We start from the raw sequence: 16,498 nt of genomic DNA on the forward strand, positions 1-16,498 counted from the left end.
GTTGAATGTTTCATGTATCTGTCAGATACCTCACTAAAATATATTTACAAGTAATATAAAATTATTTTATACGATTAAATGCGATTGCAGCGAAAAACAACAACAACATGGCAGAAGCAGCCCACCTCACTTCTGCCGTATCTCATGACAAACCATCGTATTTTGAAGTTTTAGCACAAGAAAGTTTGCTATCAACTGTTCGACCAGCTGTTAAACATGCTATAAGAGTGCGTATATGTTTTATTCAAATAATATACTTAATGCGATTTCGGACAACCGTATTCGGACACATTTCTTCTATTGTACATTTATTTTCGTATTGAAACTGTATTGATTTGCCATGTACTTACTTAATTTAACTAACTTTTACTTAGTGCGAATTTATTGCAGAATATGACATAGACCTATAGGTCAATGATGATTTGATTTTATTTAAAACCTTTACAAAAGAATATCCTCAATTTTAAACATATTAATTGAAAACCTATTTGGAAGACATCTTCACATATACATTTTACTAAAGTAAAAAGAAATAAAGTCATGATTCTTTATTGCATTCAAGTTTGTTTTATACAATTCAATACATCTTCAAGCAAACTCAATTGTTTCATCATGACAAATTTTGGGGTCAACAATTAGGATCTGGCACATCGTTTAGTTTGGGATGCATCATCAATAAATATTTCAACAGTTGCAATACCACCAAGTAATTTGCAATAAAGTACATATCTGCACACATTAAACCAGCCCCAAGCTCTTTCGGCCCCGTTTTTTTCAGGCTCGTTCGGCCCCGACTTCAGGCTCATTCTGCTCAGGTGCCTTTTTGGCCCCAGTTTTAATATGAATAAATGGTTGCAAATATGTTGGTCGATACTCTTTAAAACTATGGAATATTGTTTATTACAGTATTATATTATCTTTATTGAAGATTATTCAATTTAGAAAAAAGATTCTCTTGTCTGTTGCTTCAGGTATTTCGTCGTCGAAATGAAGCGTTATTATAATTGAAATTGTTTTGAGGCGTTAATATACACTACATACAAGAGTCTTAGACGGCTTTGAAAATAAAACACACTATAAATTTACCGGAAATGCCTACAACTTGTTTGCAAATTTCATCATAAATTACGTAACAAAATAAGGGAAGCTAAACGAAACTGTTATAGTTTCATAGACCATTATCAATTTATTTTCATAAGCACACAATCTTGCAATTGAGAAAAGACGACACGAAATATATCCCAAAAGAAAATAGATTGTACACATATTTTAATATGAAAGTAATCGAACGTGAATACCACTTTTTACCTGTATGTCCAGCTTATACCACAATCAGAAAACAATATTAAAGTTGTTATAAGGCCATTAGATTAATTCACGTTTGCATTCTATGACTCAGTTCTCATTTAAAAGTATTTTTACAATGGTTCGCGTTATAAGTTAGAATTGTATTGTTAGTATTTGTTACCAAAAGTATAAATGTATGCATAGTAGGTCGGCTATAATAGATTTGATTGATGTATATAGATGTGTAGATTTCGTTTTTGCTAAAAGGCATATATGTACATTTGATTTGAATTGTTTATTTTGTTAATAATTTCTATTAATATTCCACATTTTTTGCGTCAAGAAAGAAATTAAAACAATTTTTATTTTTAATGATTGATTATTTCATTTATAATTTCAATTACATTTCACTTAGTTTTTTTGCATATTGATAGAACTTAAAAGTTGACAAAAAACAATTATCAATTAAATTGCATAAGCAATCATAGAAAAAAAGATTCTAATTGACAGCATACGCTTAATTACTACGACCCCGTCTTTCATTATCGAGTGAAGCCACTGACTAGCACCTGCACCTATGTCCGGTTTTATGACCTTTAATCATCCATAATCAAAAGCAATACAAAGAAACAAACCGACAACACAATATATCATTTTAAACACCTTTATTCAATGATAATCAAAATATATTGTCACCAAACGGACAGCTAGCTAATCTAACACCTGCTGTAATCAATTTAGTTTTAAACAAAAAGGTGTGATATGGTCGAATAAGCCTGGTCGATTTGGGGCTGAATAAGCTTGCGGGCCGAATCAGCCTAAAATTTCGGACTGGGCAAAAAAAGCTGGGGGCCGAAAGAGCCTGCTACTGGATTTTACTAAGGCTTATGGTGGAACTCAAGGTTATGTTGTGTTGCTTTTTACTTGATAAAATTCTGAATCCAAGTCAACAGTTCTTAAGACGCCTAGACAAAATATAATCTGCAATAAAATATGATTTTCGAATCACCAGCAGTGTTCCACTTAGTGTATCTCACTGCTGTACTTTAGACTTATTTGGGGATTATAGCGTGTACATTAAGGCACCATGTCATATGCCATAGGGAAATGCTGTGACAGCAATCTCCAACAAAGTCTGAACTCCATTTCTTGGTCTAAACAATTAACGGCCATTAATATTTTTTTTTGTTCAAGGGTCTGGCTGTCTTCTACAAGAAAATTACATGTATAATTTAAAGTGAAATCACAAATGAAATTATATTTTTAATGTTAAATAATTATTTGTACATTTCTTATAAAGATCTTATATATTTATGTACATATTTATGGCACTTTTAAAACTGATTCAACGCCACTTTCCCTCAATAATTATTTTGCAAATTACCTTAATAGCCAATAACGGAGCAACATCTTTATATAATTAAAACAATATGATGTCAAATAATTTATAAAACAAAAAAATTGATCTTTCATTCTTATGATTCTTATGATTGCCATGTTGATTTCGGGTAAATTTCCAGCTTGTATAACAATGATTTTTTGTTTGCTTAAGGTTGTAGCTGAAAGCAAACCTGAGAGATTTGGATGGTTTTTACTTCATTTTGATGAGATATACACATTTTTAGACTTCTTGGTCGAGCACCATCATCTTAGGAAATATGGTAAACTTGGCAACTAAGTAACTATCTTTTTACAATTACATTGTTTTTTATTTAAAAGAAATGGCTTGTCAAAGGTAAAAATGTTTGGTATTTTTTCCTGATTTTTAATTATTATTTAAAAAGTCACACTTTATGCTTGACACAAACTGATCGTATGGGACTGTATGCATATGGCACATATTTGACTATATAAATGCTCAATTTCTTGTTATTGCCAGAGTAAGTGTCTAACCTTAATGATTGTATTTAGGTAAAATGTCCGACCTTAAAAGAGTTACGTATATATTATTATGTGTTCGCTATATACAATATATGCTATCCTTTTATTTATATTTTACTTCTTAAGATATGGCAACATGGATTACAGACAAGGTCAATAGCATGAAACAAGAATGCTATGAAAGAGTGTGGTGGTCAATAGCATGAAACAAGAATGCTATGAAAGAGTGTGGTGGTCAATAGCATGAAACAAGAATGCTATGAAAGAGTGTGGTGGTCAATAGCATGAAACAAGAATGCTATGACAGAGTGTGGTGATACTTATATGGATTACAGACAAGGTCAATAGCATGAAACAATTACAGACAAGGTCAATAGCATGAAACAAGATGGATTACAGACAAGGTCAATAGCATGAAACAAGAATGCTATGACAGAGTGTGGTGATACTTATATGGATTACAGACAAGGTCAATAGCATGAAACAATTACAGACAAGGTCAATAGCATGAAACAAGATGGATTACAGACAAGGTCAATAGCATGAAACAAGATGGATTACAGACAAGGTCAATAGCATGAAACAAGAATGCTATGAAAGAGTGTGGTGATACTTATTTCTTTTGCAATTGTCTGTCAGTGAGAATGCCAATAAATGTTGTTTTTTTACAATGATTTGCTTACTTTTGTAGCTGCAACGTTTTCTGAACACTTCTATAGTCTTCGTAGAGACTGCAATGATTCTACTAATGGAAAGCTGTCAACGAAAGTTCTTTGGAAATCTCTGTTCTTAGTAGTAAGTGGTCTTTATTAAATTAGTCTCTGTACATGTATATTATATTTCTTATAGATTGAGGGAGTTTTTCTTACCAATAATTTTATGCTTTTGCTTAGCCAGTTATCTGAAAGCTTTTTATAGGAGTCACATTGGTGGGGTGTTTGCAAGTGCACACTTTAGTCTGTATGAGTTTGTCTGCACAGAAACTTTGTCATTAATCATGAAAGAGAAGAAACCACAAATGATCAAAAAGACATTCCTTATCAAATGTGAAACCGATGTTTGTGCATGCACAGCTTGTCAATTAACTTGTACTTAATAAAAAGATAAATAAGATCGACCACAAATGACCACCATGAGGAGACAGTATCTGGCATTAAACACTCGTATTCTTACCTTAAAGGTCAAAGGTGAAATGTGTCCATATTACAGCTTGCCGTGACTGTAACTTCATCATTCAGCATACAATTTAAAAGTTATTAAATAGCATACTATTGAATGTTCACCATGTGCAGATGACTTGATGCCTTTTACAATATATCTGTAGCTAAAAGATAAATGTGTGTGTGCGTTCTCTTAAAGCCGTCCAAGTTGGTATTTCTCACAACAATTCGGTTATCTCAACTGACCAGAATTGATCAGTATTCGTCAGATACATTCTAAAGCTTCACTCTTCCATACTGATTTTTGCAAACATTTTGCCAAAAAAAGCCAAAAGCATAAAAAATGCGAAACCTAATCATGTACATAACGGATTCCACAAGACTATTATTAACCTGTGACGTATTCACGCTTTGGGTCACGTGAGCGCCAATTTTACATGATTTCCACTTCCGCGCATTATAAAAAAAAGAAGAGCTACTAAATAAAACAAGCAATTTTCAAACGAACTACGGACAGCCCTAGTAAAGTGATTATAAAACATGTTTGTCTTAATGGATAAACGAGGATCATTGTGTATTGAATATAATGTTCGTAAAAAGACAGAATGCATGCTGATTGCATAAAAACGATTTCTCAGATCAGAGCGAATTCTATAAGGCCGATTTGTGGATTGAAAACAAAATGAGTTTTTATCAAGCATGATGAAAGTTTATTGAAATTTGTCCAGTAATATGCATAGATATTTACAAAAAAATCACGCTGCAAAAACATGACGCTGCTATGTCCTGTCTCTTTGCTTGTCCCATTGTAAACGGGTAATGACATGATAATTCATTATTCATGCAAATCGCATTGTAAACAAATATGCGATGGTCACGTGGTTTAACATGTGACCCGCGGGTGTTTAAATTTTAGATTGTTTCTGTTCATGTACAGAAATTGAAAAGCCCTATCTTTGTACTGACTTTGTGCATTTCTTGACCGATTTTGATCAAATTTTTTGCACATCTGTCATAAATACAAACACATTTGGACTCATTATGACTTTTGTGCGACACATGTATATAGTGAAAACATGTGAACACTCTAGAAGTCACATTTTTTGCCCAATTTTCATGAAATTTGGTCAGAACATTTGTTTCCTAGATACGAGAGTTGAGTTGGAAAATGGTTCCGGTCAGTTGAATAACATGGCTGCCGGGGGGGGGGGGGCAGTTTTCTTATATTTATATAGTACAAAAAAGCTTGTGAACATTCTAGAAGTCACATTTTTTGCCCAATCATCATGAAACTTGGTGAATAGATTTGTTTTATATATATCTCAGATGAGTTTTCAAATGGTCTCGATGAGTCAATAAACATGGCTGCCAGGGGGGTGGGGCAATTTTCCTTATGTGACTATATAGGGAGAAACCTTGTGATCGAACACTATAGAAGTCACATTTTTTGCCTTATCATCGTGAAACTTAGTCAATACATTGGTTTTATTGATTTCTTGGACAAGTTGGTAAATGGCTCAGATCGGTAAAACACACTTTTTAGCTCACCTGATTGCTCAGGTGAGGTTTTAGGATTGGTCTTTGTCCGCTGTCCGTCCGTCCACATTTGGTTTGTAAACACTCTAGCATTCACATTTCTCAAGCATTCTTCATCAAAGTTGCTGAAAAATCTCAGTCAAGTTTGATGATGAGCAAAATCCAAAATTAACGCCATAATTATTGCCCTTAGATTATCCAAATTTTCATTATATTCTACAAAATCCTTGTAAGCAAAGTTTGATGTTTGGGGGGTCAACTCAAAATATAGGTCACCATTTCAAATCTTACAAAAACAAAAACACTCCCTAGTCTCTACGCCAGAGTTTTGGTTCAATAATGATGAAACTTGACCAGGATGTTTGTCTGGTCAATATCTAGGTCATGTTTGACATTAGGTAAAGATTGAATGAACAGACTCCTCTCAGGTGAGCGAACTTGGCCCTCTTGTTTAGGTTATTTTACATAAACTTCTTCATTTCTACACCAATTTACTTCAAATTGATACTGAACCTCTTTTATGACAATACGGTCAATTTCAACTATGCATGGCCCCATTACCAACCCTTGGGCGCCCCGCCCACATAGACCACACCCATCCAAAACTGCCTTTTACTATAATTTCTTTATTTCTAAACTGATTCACTTCAAATTGATACTGAACCTCTCTAATGACAATACAGTCAATCTCAACTATGCATGGCCCCATTACCAACCCTGGGGCGCCCCGCCCACATAGACCACACCCACCCAAAATTGCCTTTTACTATAACTTCTTCATTTTTACACCGATACATTTCAAATTGATACTGAACCTCTCTTATGACAATGCAGTCAATCTCAACTATGTATGGCCCCATTACCAACTCTGGGGCGCACAGCCCACATAGGCCACACCCACCCAAAATTGCCTTTTACTATAACTTCTTCATTTCTACACCGATTCATTTCAAATTGATACTGAACCTCTCTTATGACAATACGGTCAATCTCAACTATGCATGACCCCATTACCAACCTTGGGGCGCCCCTGGGTCAAACATGCGGCGTGGGGATACGCGTCGCCCTCTGCCACACCATTTCTAGTACTGAGTTGTAATATTTTTTTCACAAAATAATTTTATGTCCTGGTTGTTGTTCCCAGTCTAAATTGTGTTTTCCTTGTGTGTGAAATGTTTGAGACTCTCTTCTTTACAGGTGCTGCTTCCATATGTTAAGCAGAAATTTGACGAGTATTTTGAAAACCAAAGGCATTTATACAACACATTTACATCAAACAAAGTGAGTCATACATTATAAATATATTTAAGTGGGATAGTGCTCAGAATAATTGTTCATGCAATCGTATGCAGGATTTAACTTCCAATTTTAAGGCAAAATTTCTTCATACGACCAGAATTTTCTGTATAAAAATGAAAATTATGATATTATTGAGTGAATGATTAAAAAATTAACATTGACACTATGTTCGCAATCTATGAAGTAATGTCATTAGTGTTATATCACTTGACCCAGATTCAAACAAACTTTATAAATTGTCAAAATAAACATTCTGACAAAATTTCATCAATATTGTGATATAAACATGGCCTTTAGAGTGATAACACTTTTTTTTACATATTTGACTTTTTGACCTACTAATTTTAGTGAAGGTCTTTGTCCGTCGTCTGTCCATCCGTCGGTCTGTCCGTCCACATTTGTTTGTAAACACTCTAGAGGCCACATTTATTGTCCGATCTTCATGAAACTTTGTCAGAAGCTGTGTCTTAATGAAATCTCGGTCGAGTTTAAAACTGGGTCGTGCCGGGTCAAAAACTAGGTCACTAGGTCAAAAAAAAGAAAAAACTTGTAAACACTGTAGAAGTCACATTTCATGCCCAATCTTCATGTAACTTTGTCAAAATGTTTGTCTTATTGATATGTTGGTTGAGGTCAAAAGTGGCTCCGGTCTGTTGAAAAACATGGCTGCCAGTCGGCGGGGCAGTTTTCCTTATTTGGCTTGAGAGAAACCTTGTAAACACTCTAGAAGTCACAAGTTTTGCCCAATCATCATGAAAGTTGGTCAAACTGTTGGTTTTATTGATATCTCGGACGAGTTCGAAAATGATCTAGATTGGTGAATAAACATGGCCGCCAGTGTTTCTCTATATGTATATAAACATGTGAACACTCTAGAAGTCACATTTTTGGCCCAATTTTCATGAAATTTGGTCAGAACATTTGTTTCCTTGATATGAGAGTTGAGTTTGAAAATGGTTCCGGTCAGTGGAATAACATGGCTGCCAGGGGGTGCAGTTCTACTTATTTGACCATAGAGACCTTGTAAATACGCAAGAAGTCACAATTTTTGCCCAATCATTATGAAAGTTGGTCAAAACATTGGTTTTATTGATATCTTGGAAGAGTTCGAAAATGGTTCAGATTGGTGAAAAAACATGGCCGCCAGTGGGCAGGGCATTTTTCTCTATATATATTGTGAAAACATGTAAACACTCTAGAAGTCACATTTTTGGCCCAATTTTCATGAAATTTGGTCAGAACAATTGTTTCCTTGATATGAGAGTTGAGTTTGAAAATGGTTCCGGTCAGTTGAATAACATGGCTGCCATGGGGGGGGGTAGTTTTCTTATATTTATATAGTGAAAAAAGCTTGTGAACACTCTAGAAGTCACATTTTTTGCCCAATCATCATGCAACTTGGTGAAAAGATTGGTTTTATATATATCACATAATTATTGCCATAATTATTGACCTTAGATTGTCCAAATGTTCATTATATTATACAAAATCCATGTAAACACACTAGAGGTCACAATTTTGTTTCAGATTTTATGAATCTTGGTCATAATATTTATTTTTGTAAGCAAAGTTTGATATTTGGTAAGGGGGGTCTACTCAAAATATAGGTCACCAGGTCAAATCTTACAAAAACAAAATCACTTCATATGCCAGATTTTTGGTTCAATAATGATGAAACTTGACCATGATGTTTGTCTGGACAATATCTAGGTCAAGTTTGATGTTTGGTAAAGATTGAATGAACCGACACCTCTCAGGTGAGCAGGCTAGGGCCATCTTGGCCCTCTTGTTTATGCATGTTATCCTGATTTTGACGAGATATTGAAAAGATAATCATTCTGAACAGGTGTCATCAAGATTGAGTTATAAATGTAGCCTCTGGAGCAGTAACAAATTGTTGTTTTTAAAATATTTTTCAAATATATGACCTGGTGACCTTGTTATTGGACGCAGGTGAAAAAGATGTTAAATTTGCCCAGCTATAAGTTTCATCAAGATTGGATAAATGTGGCCTCTTAAGTGGTCACATGCTAACAGTTGACAAATGAAGCACAAAGACGGATGTCTGAATGAAAAAGGTTGAATAACAAAGGTTATGATATCTTACTATGAGCATTTTATGCCATGATGATTGAACAATAAACAGCAATTGACATTCCATCCAGTGAAAAAATATTTATAATTACATGTACATATATGTTAGCGCCAAAGTCAAATTACTTTTGTAAAACAATCTAAAACAAAAATTGGCCGGGACAATGCAAACTATGGTCTTACACATCATATTGTTTATGTTTCTTACTATATCACAGAAGACTTATTCTGATTTCCAGGCAATGGCGCCTCTAACTAAAGCATTTGTTGCTATCTACCCATACGTCCACACGGCTTGGGAAGCTACTGTGCTTGCCTACCAGACAGGATACCTGTTGGGGAAACTAGACCACCATTCTCCATTCCTCTTCCTGTCTGGAGCGACTTTAGTCAATGATTTGGAGACGACAGAAGTCCCGTTAGGTCCTTCGAGACTTTCTTGGGCTAATATGAGGTAACAGCGTTGTGTTTGCTGTGGAATTGAGCCTTGTTCTGAGATAACTGGGCTTAATGCATGTGCGTTAAGTATCATCCCAGATTAGCCTGTGCAGTCCACAATCCAATAATGACCACAGTTACATATTAACAGTTATTTTACATAAAACTTAATTTGAGACGCCGGTTAATTGTCAGCCATTTGTCGCAGTGCTTTATGGTTTGATCAGTCATCTCTTTTAACCAATAGCCATCTTCACAATGTCTTATTTAAGATAAACGGTAGTGTTTACATGTTCTAGCATTTGACCCTTTGTATTCGTCGTTTAAAGAGACATGGACTCTGATTATTTTCAATTTTTGAAGCCATTTTCTCAAGTACTAGACGTTGCTTAGGGAGCATTCTAATTCCGACCAGTTGGTCGCCCCGATTTGGCCACTTTGGGGCGCCCATGGCCAGCTGGCCTGCTCAATGACCAGTTTTGGCCTTAAATGACCTTGTTTGGCCACATTTGCCCATACTCTAGTATAAAAGGACGACCAATTTTTGGTCATTAGCTCAGTTCCATCACGAAAACTTAGAGGCAGGTCCTTTTATAAATTAACAGCAAAACCTTTATATTAACTTATATTTATTCGAAAGAGCTCATTTAACATCACACTTAAAGTACTTACCTGTGGCGTTTCATTAAGACATTTTGAAGCATTTATTGATTTTGTATGTGCATAAAATTGGTGCCATTATCGATTGTGAAAGACTCATAAGGAATAAATTAAACAATTAAACTTGTAACACTTCAAATAATTAACTGAATGAAAATATACCAACTGCCTTTATAAGAATATATATACATTTACTGATGTAATGATTTTTGAGTTGCATACAGAATTGATTATTTTGTTCAACGTGTGACAATAAAAGTGAATAACTTTTCAAACAGTGTTGTTCGCATTCCTCATATGTAAAAAAGAGCAGCATGGATGGCTGAAAAGACAGTGTACTACTCAAATGTACTCAAGCGTTTAGAGGTGGAACGTAACAATATTGTTTCAATGATTTCTAATCAAATAATAACTGTTATACTAAGAGAACAAAAATATTTTCAATCAAATTTATGTTTTTCACGCGTATATTTACTCAAAATTGTTTTAAGTGGCAGTTACCTTTGAATTAAAACGATCAATTAAAATAAAAAGAAAAGTCTGTCCATAATCAAAACACCGACAGTGCAATCACGGAAAAGAACAATAAAACAATTAACGCAATGACATTTACCCGGGTCCCTGGTTTTTGACACCTAACATGGGATATTGACACATCACTATTGGCAACCTCGGAGCAGACGGAGAGGGGACACCTGGCTTCTGCACTGACAGCGCGTGATTACAAAAATACTGGTTTTAGGGCGACGATTGTAGGGGGTTTACGTTTTACTTATATAACGACGACTAGCCGAAATATTGGGGAGGCGGCCGCCTCCCCTGCCTCCCCATTACCTACCCCCATGCGTTCTTCGAACAAATGTTTTAGTGGTTTGTCGGGAATTGCTATTTGATTCGATTATTAACAGTATTGAGAATCATCGCGCTCATGCTTAATATATTAGTCAATATGGTGGAATATTTCTTGTTAAATTAATAAAAAACAATATTTATCATGGTATTGTTGAAAACACATTAAGAATCTATTATTGACATACCATAATTATATCGCTGAATATCTTCATTTAACATATTTCTGGTCTAAAGAAAATTCCAGTTCACCTAGTTCACGCGATAGCGTCTATATTATATAACGATTATTTTACTGGCCGCAAGCTGACTGTGATACTTTGCAGGTTGGAATGCAATGCATTAAAGTGAGGCCACGCTTCCACTGCTGGAACGACGGCTTGTTTAAAACTTTATACTATTACATGTTTAATGTTCAATTTTGAAAACAACTTAAACTGATTTGGCCAAAACGAATATCATGATAGGGAAAAACAATTCTTTTATGAACTTAAATAAACTAGTACACAGACTGCAATATGGAAGTAATTACTTAATATGAGAACATAGCCTTTAAGTACAAACGCTCTGGCGCTTGCAATCCCCTGAAAATAAAAGGTGCACGCACAAACTGTGAGTTGAGTGTGAAACTGTTTTATCTATCAAGCCTTAAGAGATAAAATTGTTTCATGCTTAACACGCAGTAAAACAGTGTTACAAACACGCGGTCATGTTTCCAATGTTCTGATGGTAAACTCAAATCAGCCAATGTAATAAATGAAGTGTATTCATTCGTGTCTAGCCGCGAATTTTATTTGAATACGATTGGACACTTACAAAGGTTAGGTAAGGTGAAAAGCTGGCTTAGAAAGCTACGCTGAAAAAAACAACTACTGAGTGGTTTATATTTATTTAACTTCTTTTTTTTTGTTTTTTCAAATAAGACTTATTTTAGCAACCAGTCGACAAGTGATTAAAGTTTATTTCTTTTAAATATTCGCTCTTTATCTTGACTTCATTCACAACAAATTTCTACACGTGGTCACAAAACAACAGCTCTGCTAAGAAATTCTTAGCGAATACACACTTATCGCTTTATTCGATCTGGGGCATATTGTTTTTGGCCTGTCTGTCTGTCATTCTGTCCCAAAACTTTAACCTTGGTTAAAGTTTTGCGATAACTTTTGCAATATTGAAGATAGCAACTTAATATTTGGCATGCATGTGTATCTCATGAAGCTTCACATTTTTAGTGGCTTGATTGTCAGGGGATTACCCCTTCTGAGAGAACTAGTTTTTCATATTGCTGATTACAATAACTTGTAATGTATAAACAAATCACAAAGCTTTCTTCACTTTTAACTGAAAGTTTGACCTGTTTTTCATAGAATGAGTTAAAATTTAATTATTTTATTGTATTTGAAATTGTTTAACATTGTGAACGTTAATAATAGAAATAAACTCTGTAAAAGGTCTTTTCTATTGTTTGGTTAAAGAAGAACGAGGTCCAGTAAAATCTGGTGAGGTCCAGTTTATATTAAAAAGTTATCAGACCTAATGTCTGGTAAGATTTTTTTGTTTTTTGCATGGGTCGGTCTATAATGTGTCAATTAATTTTCCTGACAAATAAAAATGTGTGTAAAATAATAACATGAAAAAAATAAACAATACTATCATTTAGATACATCACGACACAGATTATGACATTTGGTTCTCTCACTATTCATTTATGACGTATAGTACATACATTTGTATTTGGATGCCAACATTTTGTACTGAATGCCTGAAATGTTCCTATTGACCCACCAAACTTTTAATGTAACGGTCAATTCACTTCTGTGTATGAGTCCTGCTTAAATATTTGTCATGGTCTATTGTAAGTGTTCCAAGTACAAACACTTCATTGTGTTGCCAGTGTCCCACGGAGAGCCCTATACCTGCTGGGAAGACTTGGCAGCCTGTGTGCAGTGGGCGTGTCCACGGGGCTGTCGGTGGGAGTGTTCTTTGTTCAGTTCCTGGACTGGTGGTACGCCAGTGAGACCACCCATACCTCCCTCACTGCTCTCCCCATCCCTGAGGCACCACAGGTAGTACAACCAGACTGTGAAAATCTTCACGTAAAAATACAAATAATTGTTCAAGTTTCTTTAAAATATCTGCTGATCCATCACAAGTAAGACAAGCTTCATTCAACAAATAACATTTAAAGGGGCCTTTTCACGTTTCAATGAATTGACAAAAAAAAGTTTCAGATTCACAAATTTTCGCTGTAATGATATTTGTGAGGAAACAGTAATACTGAACATTTACCATGCTCTATAATATCCATCATATGCATCTTTTGATGATTTAAAAACCTGAAAATTATAAAGCGCTGCAACACAAAACAATTGAATAATTTGGAGAATTTTGTTGTTGTCGTGACGTTTCGTGATACTACGAAAATTGCTTAATTTATATATAGTATATAATTCATCACTAATTGTATGAGCGTGGATGGCCGATTGGTCTAAGCGATAGACTTTTACTCCAGGGGTCAGTGGTTAGAGCCCAGATGAGTGTCACTATTTTTTCTTTCTTAAATTTTGTTCTTGTTTTTTACAAGAGCTTTTTAGATCCATGTTTATATTTATTAATGAAAAGCATTTAATGACAAACTTCAATAAATGACAAAATCTGTGAAAAGGCCCCTGTAAAGTAACACATTATTCTTTTTGCTATCTAGTATCTATAATAATGAACTTTTGTTTAAAAACTATATTTATTTTTGCTGAATTTTCTACAGACAATTGGGTTTCAATTAGTTTTGAAAATCAGGATTTAAAATGAAATGTCTTTATTTGGGGTCTTAAAATATAAAATAGGCTTGTCTATTGGATGGCCAACAGACCTCTTCATTTTCTGTTGTCAAAATCTAACATTTAATATCTGACTTTACTGACCTTAATTAATCTGTTTGTTGGAATAGTATGTCCTCCAAATTCAAAAACCATTTGAATCATCAAAGAAAATGTGGATTTTATCTGCCACTGATCAGAAAAACTCTTTTACCAACTAACAGTGGTAGTTATTATTTGTTTTTACTTCATATTAAACTGTTGAATACCCCTCTGTTACTCTTTAATGTCTGGGAGGTTTCAACATTTCTTCATATTATTGCTCAAGATGACCTGAGGAGGTGTTATAAAATAATATGAGATGATCCGTGTGATCGCTACATATTTCAGGATGATAAAGGCACAATAGACCTCCACTGGAAGTTGTGCCCTGTGTGTCATAGAACAAGAAGTAATGACACTGCCTTATCTGTATCTGGGTAAGTTTCAAACTTCACATTTGCTCATATTCTCCTTCTGGTGCATTGTATTTTAGCATGATATTCTAAGATCCATTAATTTTAGCCCCTTGCTGGTACTACATGTATTTAAACCACTGTTTATACATTTTTAGCTCGACTATCATATATGAAATATATATATATATATATAGTGGAGCTATATATCCTATTCACCCCGGCGTCGGCGTGAGCGTTGGAATGTTACAGTTGGTGTACCACCTCAAATATTTTCTATGTCATTGACATATTGATTATATATTTTGCATACTTCTTTAAAAACATGACCCCAATCTATAAACAAGAGCAGACAACTGTATCAAGTATTTTGTTAGAATTATGTTCCCTTTTTATACTTAAAAAATTGAACATTTGGTTAAGTTTTATGTTTAGGTCCACTTTATTCCTAAAGTATATTGCTTTAATACTTACAACAAGTACTAACTATAATAAGGGGACTGTGCAGGCAAAGTAATGTAACTCTGACTGGCATTTTTACAGAATAATGGCCCCTTTTATATTAAGAAAATTTATAAAAAATAAGTTTTGTGTTTTGGTCCACTTTACTCCTAAAGTATCATAGCTATTGTTTTCAGAATTGGAACACTTGCTAACTATGAACAGGAAAAGTTGATTAACTCTGGTTGGCATTTTGACGGAGTTATGGCCCTTTTTGTATACATACATTGTATATTAAAATACTGTTGGGATTTATATATAAGTTTCTGTACTAAAAGAAATTTGACTTAATTAAGCTAAACACACAGTATACTGTTGTGGCCAAAATGAACTTGTGCAAAATGTGCATGAACAAAACCGGATGCAAACATAGGAAATGAAACCAAGCTTGTTATTTATGCTAATGGAGTTTTTTAGTGCTGTTTACTTTTTGGTGATATATATATCTTTATAAACTCATGGGATTGGGCCTATTGCCTTTATTGTTTTGGTAAAAGGCAGTAACACTTTGCACTTATGTTTCATGGGTGGATTTCGGGCAATATCAATTGAAAACGAGAACACTTATACTTTGAATAGATATACATTTTTGTTAAGGTGATGATACATTTAAATAATCTGTGGTACAAAAGTGCTGACGTATATAATTTTTATTTATTGCAGGTATGTGTTCTGCTATCCATGCACATATGACTATGTATCAGAGTACAAGAAGTGTCCAGTGACCCAGTACCCAGCCCAGACTGACCATCTGATCCAGCTGTACATGACTGACAGCTAGCACTGCTTTAAAGTCTTGGGTCTTTGTGTGCTATTCATGACTGACAGCTAACACTGCTTTGAAGTCTTGGCTGCGTGTGCAATTAAATACCTGGGGATATTTAAACGTATGTGAAAATGGAAGCGGAAATTACATTAAAGGGAAAAAATAGGCCTCTTGTATGCAATAGGCCTCTAGTAATGGTAATTGTTATACTGATTGCCTGCCTGACTGTCATGAGTGATACCAGTGTTGGGATGTTAAGTTAAAGTGCTGTTTTCAGATTGTCAAGTGCCATCTTATTGTGAAATATATTGGTAGTTATCATCCATATTTTATTTTATAGTAAATTTCTAGATGCATTGTGTACAGTCAAACCTGAGAACAGAGGTCAGTCAAGGGAAATGACCAAAGTGGCCGTTGTCCACAGGTGACCGTTGTTTTCGGATCACAATTTTTAGATGGTTGGTCAGTTGGTAGTATTGCTACGTCATTTCCCCACCCAGTCGTTTCCATACAGTGTGAAACGAAGGCTCATTGTAGATAACTAAGCATAATTAAATAATTAACTTACATTGAATAATACAGAATAATATCTTATAAATTGATTTAATTTCATATTGTTAAACTAAATCAATGACTTTATCAACACTAGTAGAATTGTTTACTCATGCATCTGGTTCATTCATAAATGAAGCTTGTCATGTTCCATCGACGTCACGACCGAACAAGTCTAAAAAGCGGATTTGCCGTCAAAACCGA

The 16,498-nt window shown here is 34.5% G+C and overlaps 1 protein-coding gene across 1 annotated transcript; it reads left to right on the forward strand.

The window, feature by feature from the left end:
• The first annotated feature begins 63 nt into the window (after positions 1 to 63).
• LOC127834606 (peroxisome assembly protein 12-like) lies at positions 64 to 16,065 on the forward strand. Its single transcript, XM_052360621.1, has 8 exons — positions 64 to 227; positions 2,840 to 2,948; positions 3,860 to 3,963; positions 7,062 to 7,145; positions 9,497 to 9,711; positions 13,099 to 13,270; positions 14,411 to 14,499; positions 15,640 to 16,065. The coding sequence occupies exons 1-8, from the start codon at positions 108 to 110 to the stop codon at positions 15,755 to 15,757; spliced, it is 1,011 nt and encodes a 336-aa protein (XP_052216581.1). The 5' UTR covers positions 64 to 107; the 3' UTR covers positions 15,758 to 16,065.
• Positions 16,066 to 16,498: the final 433 nt, after the last annotated feature.

Source organism: Dreissena polymorpha, chromosome 1 (assembly GCF_020536995.1).
Source record: "Dreissena polymorpha isolate Duluth1 chromosome 1, UMN_Dpol_1.0, whole genome shotgun sequence".
NCBI lineage: Eukaryota > Metazoa > Mollusca > Bivalvia > Myida > Dreissenidae > Dreissena > Dreissena polymorpha.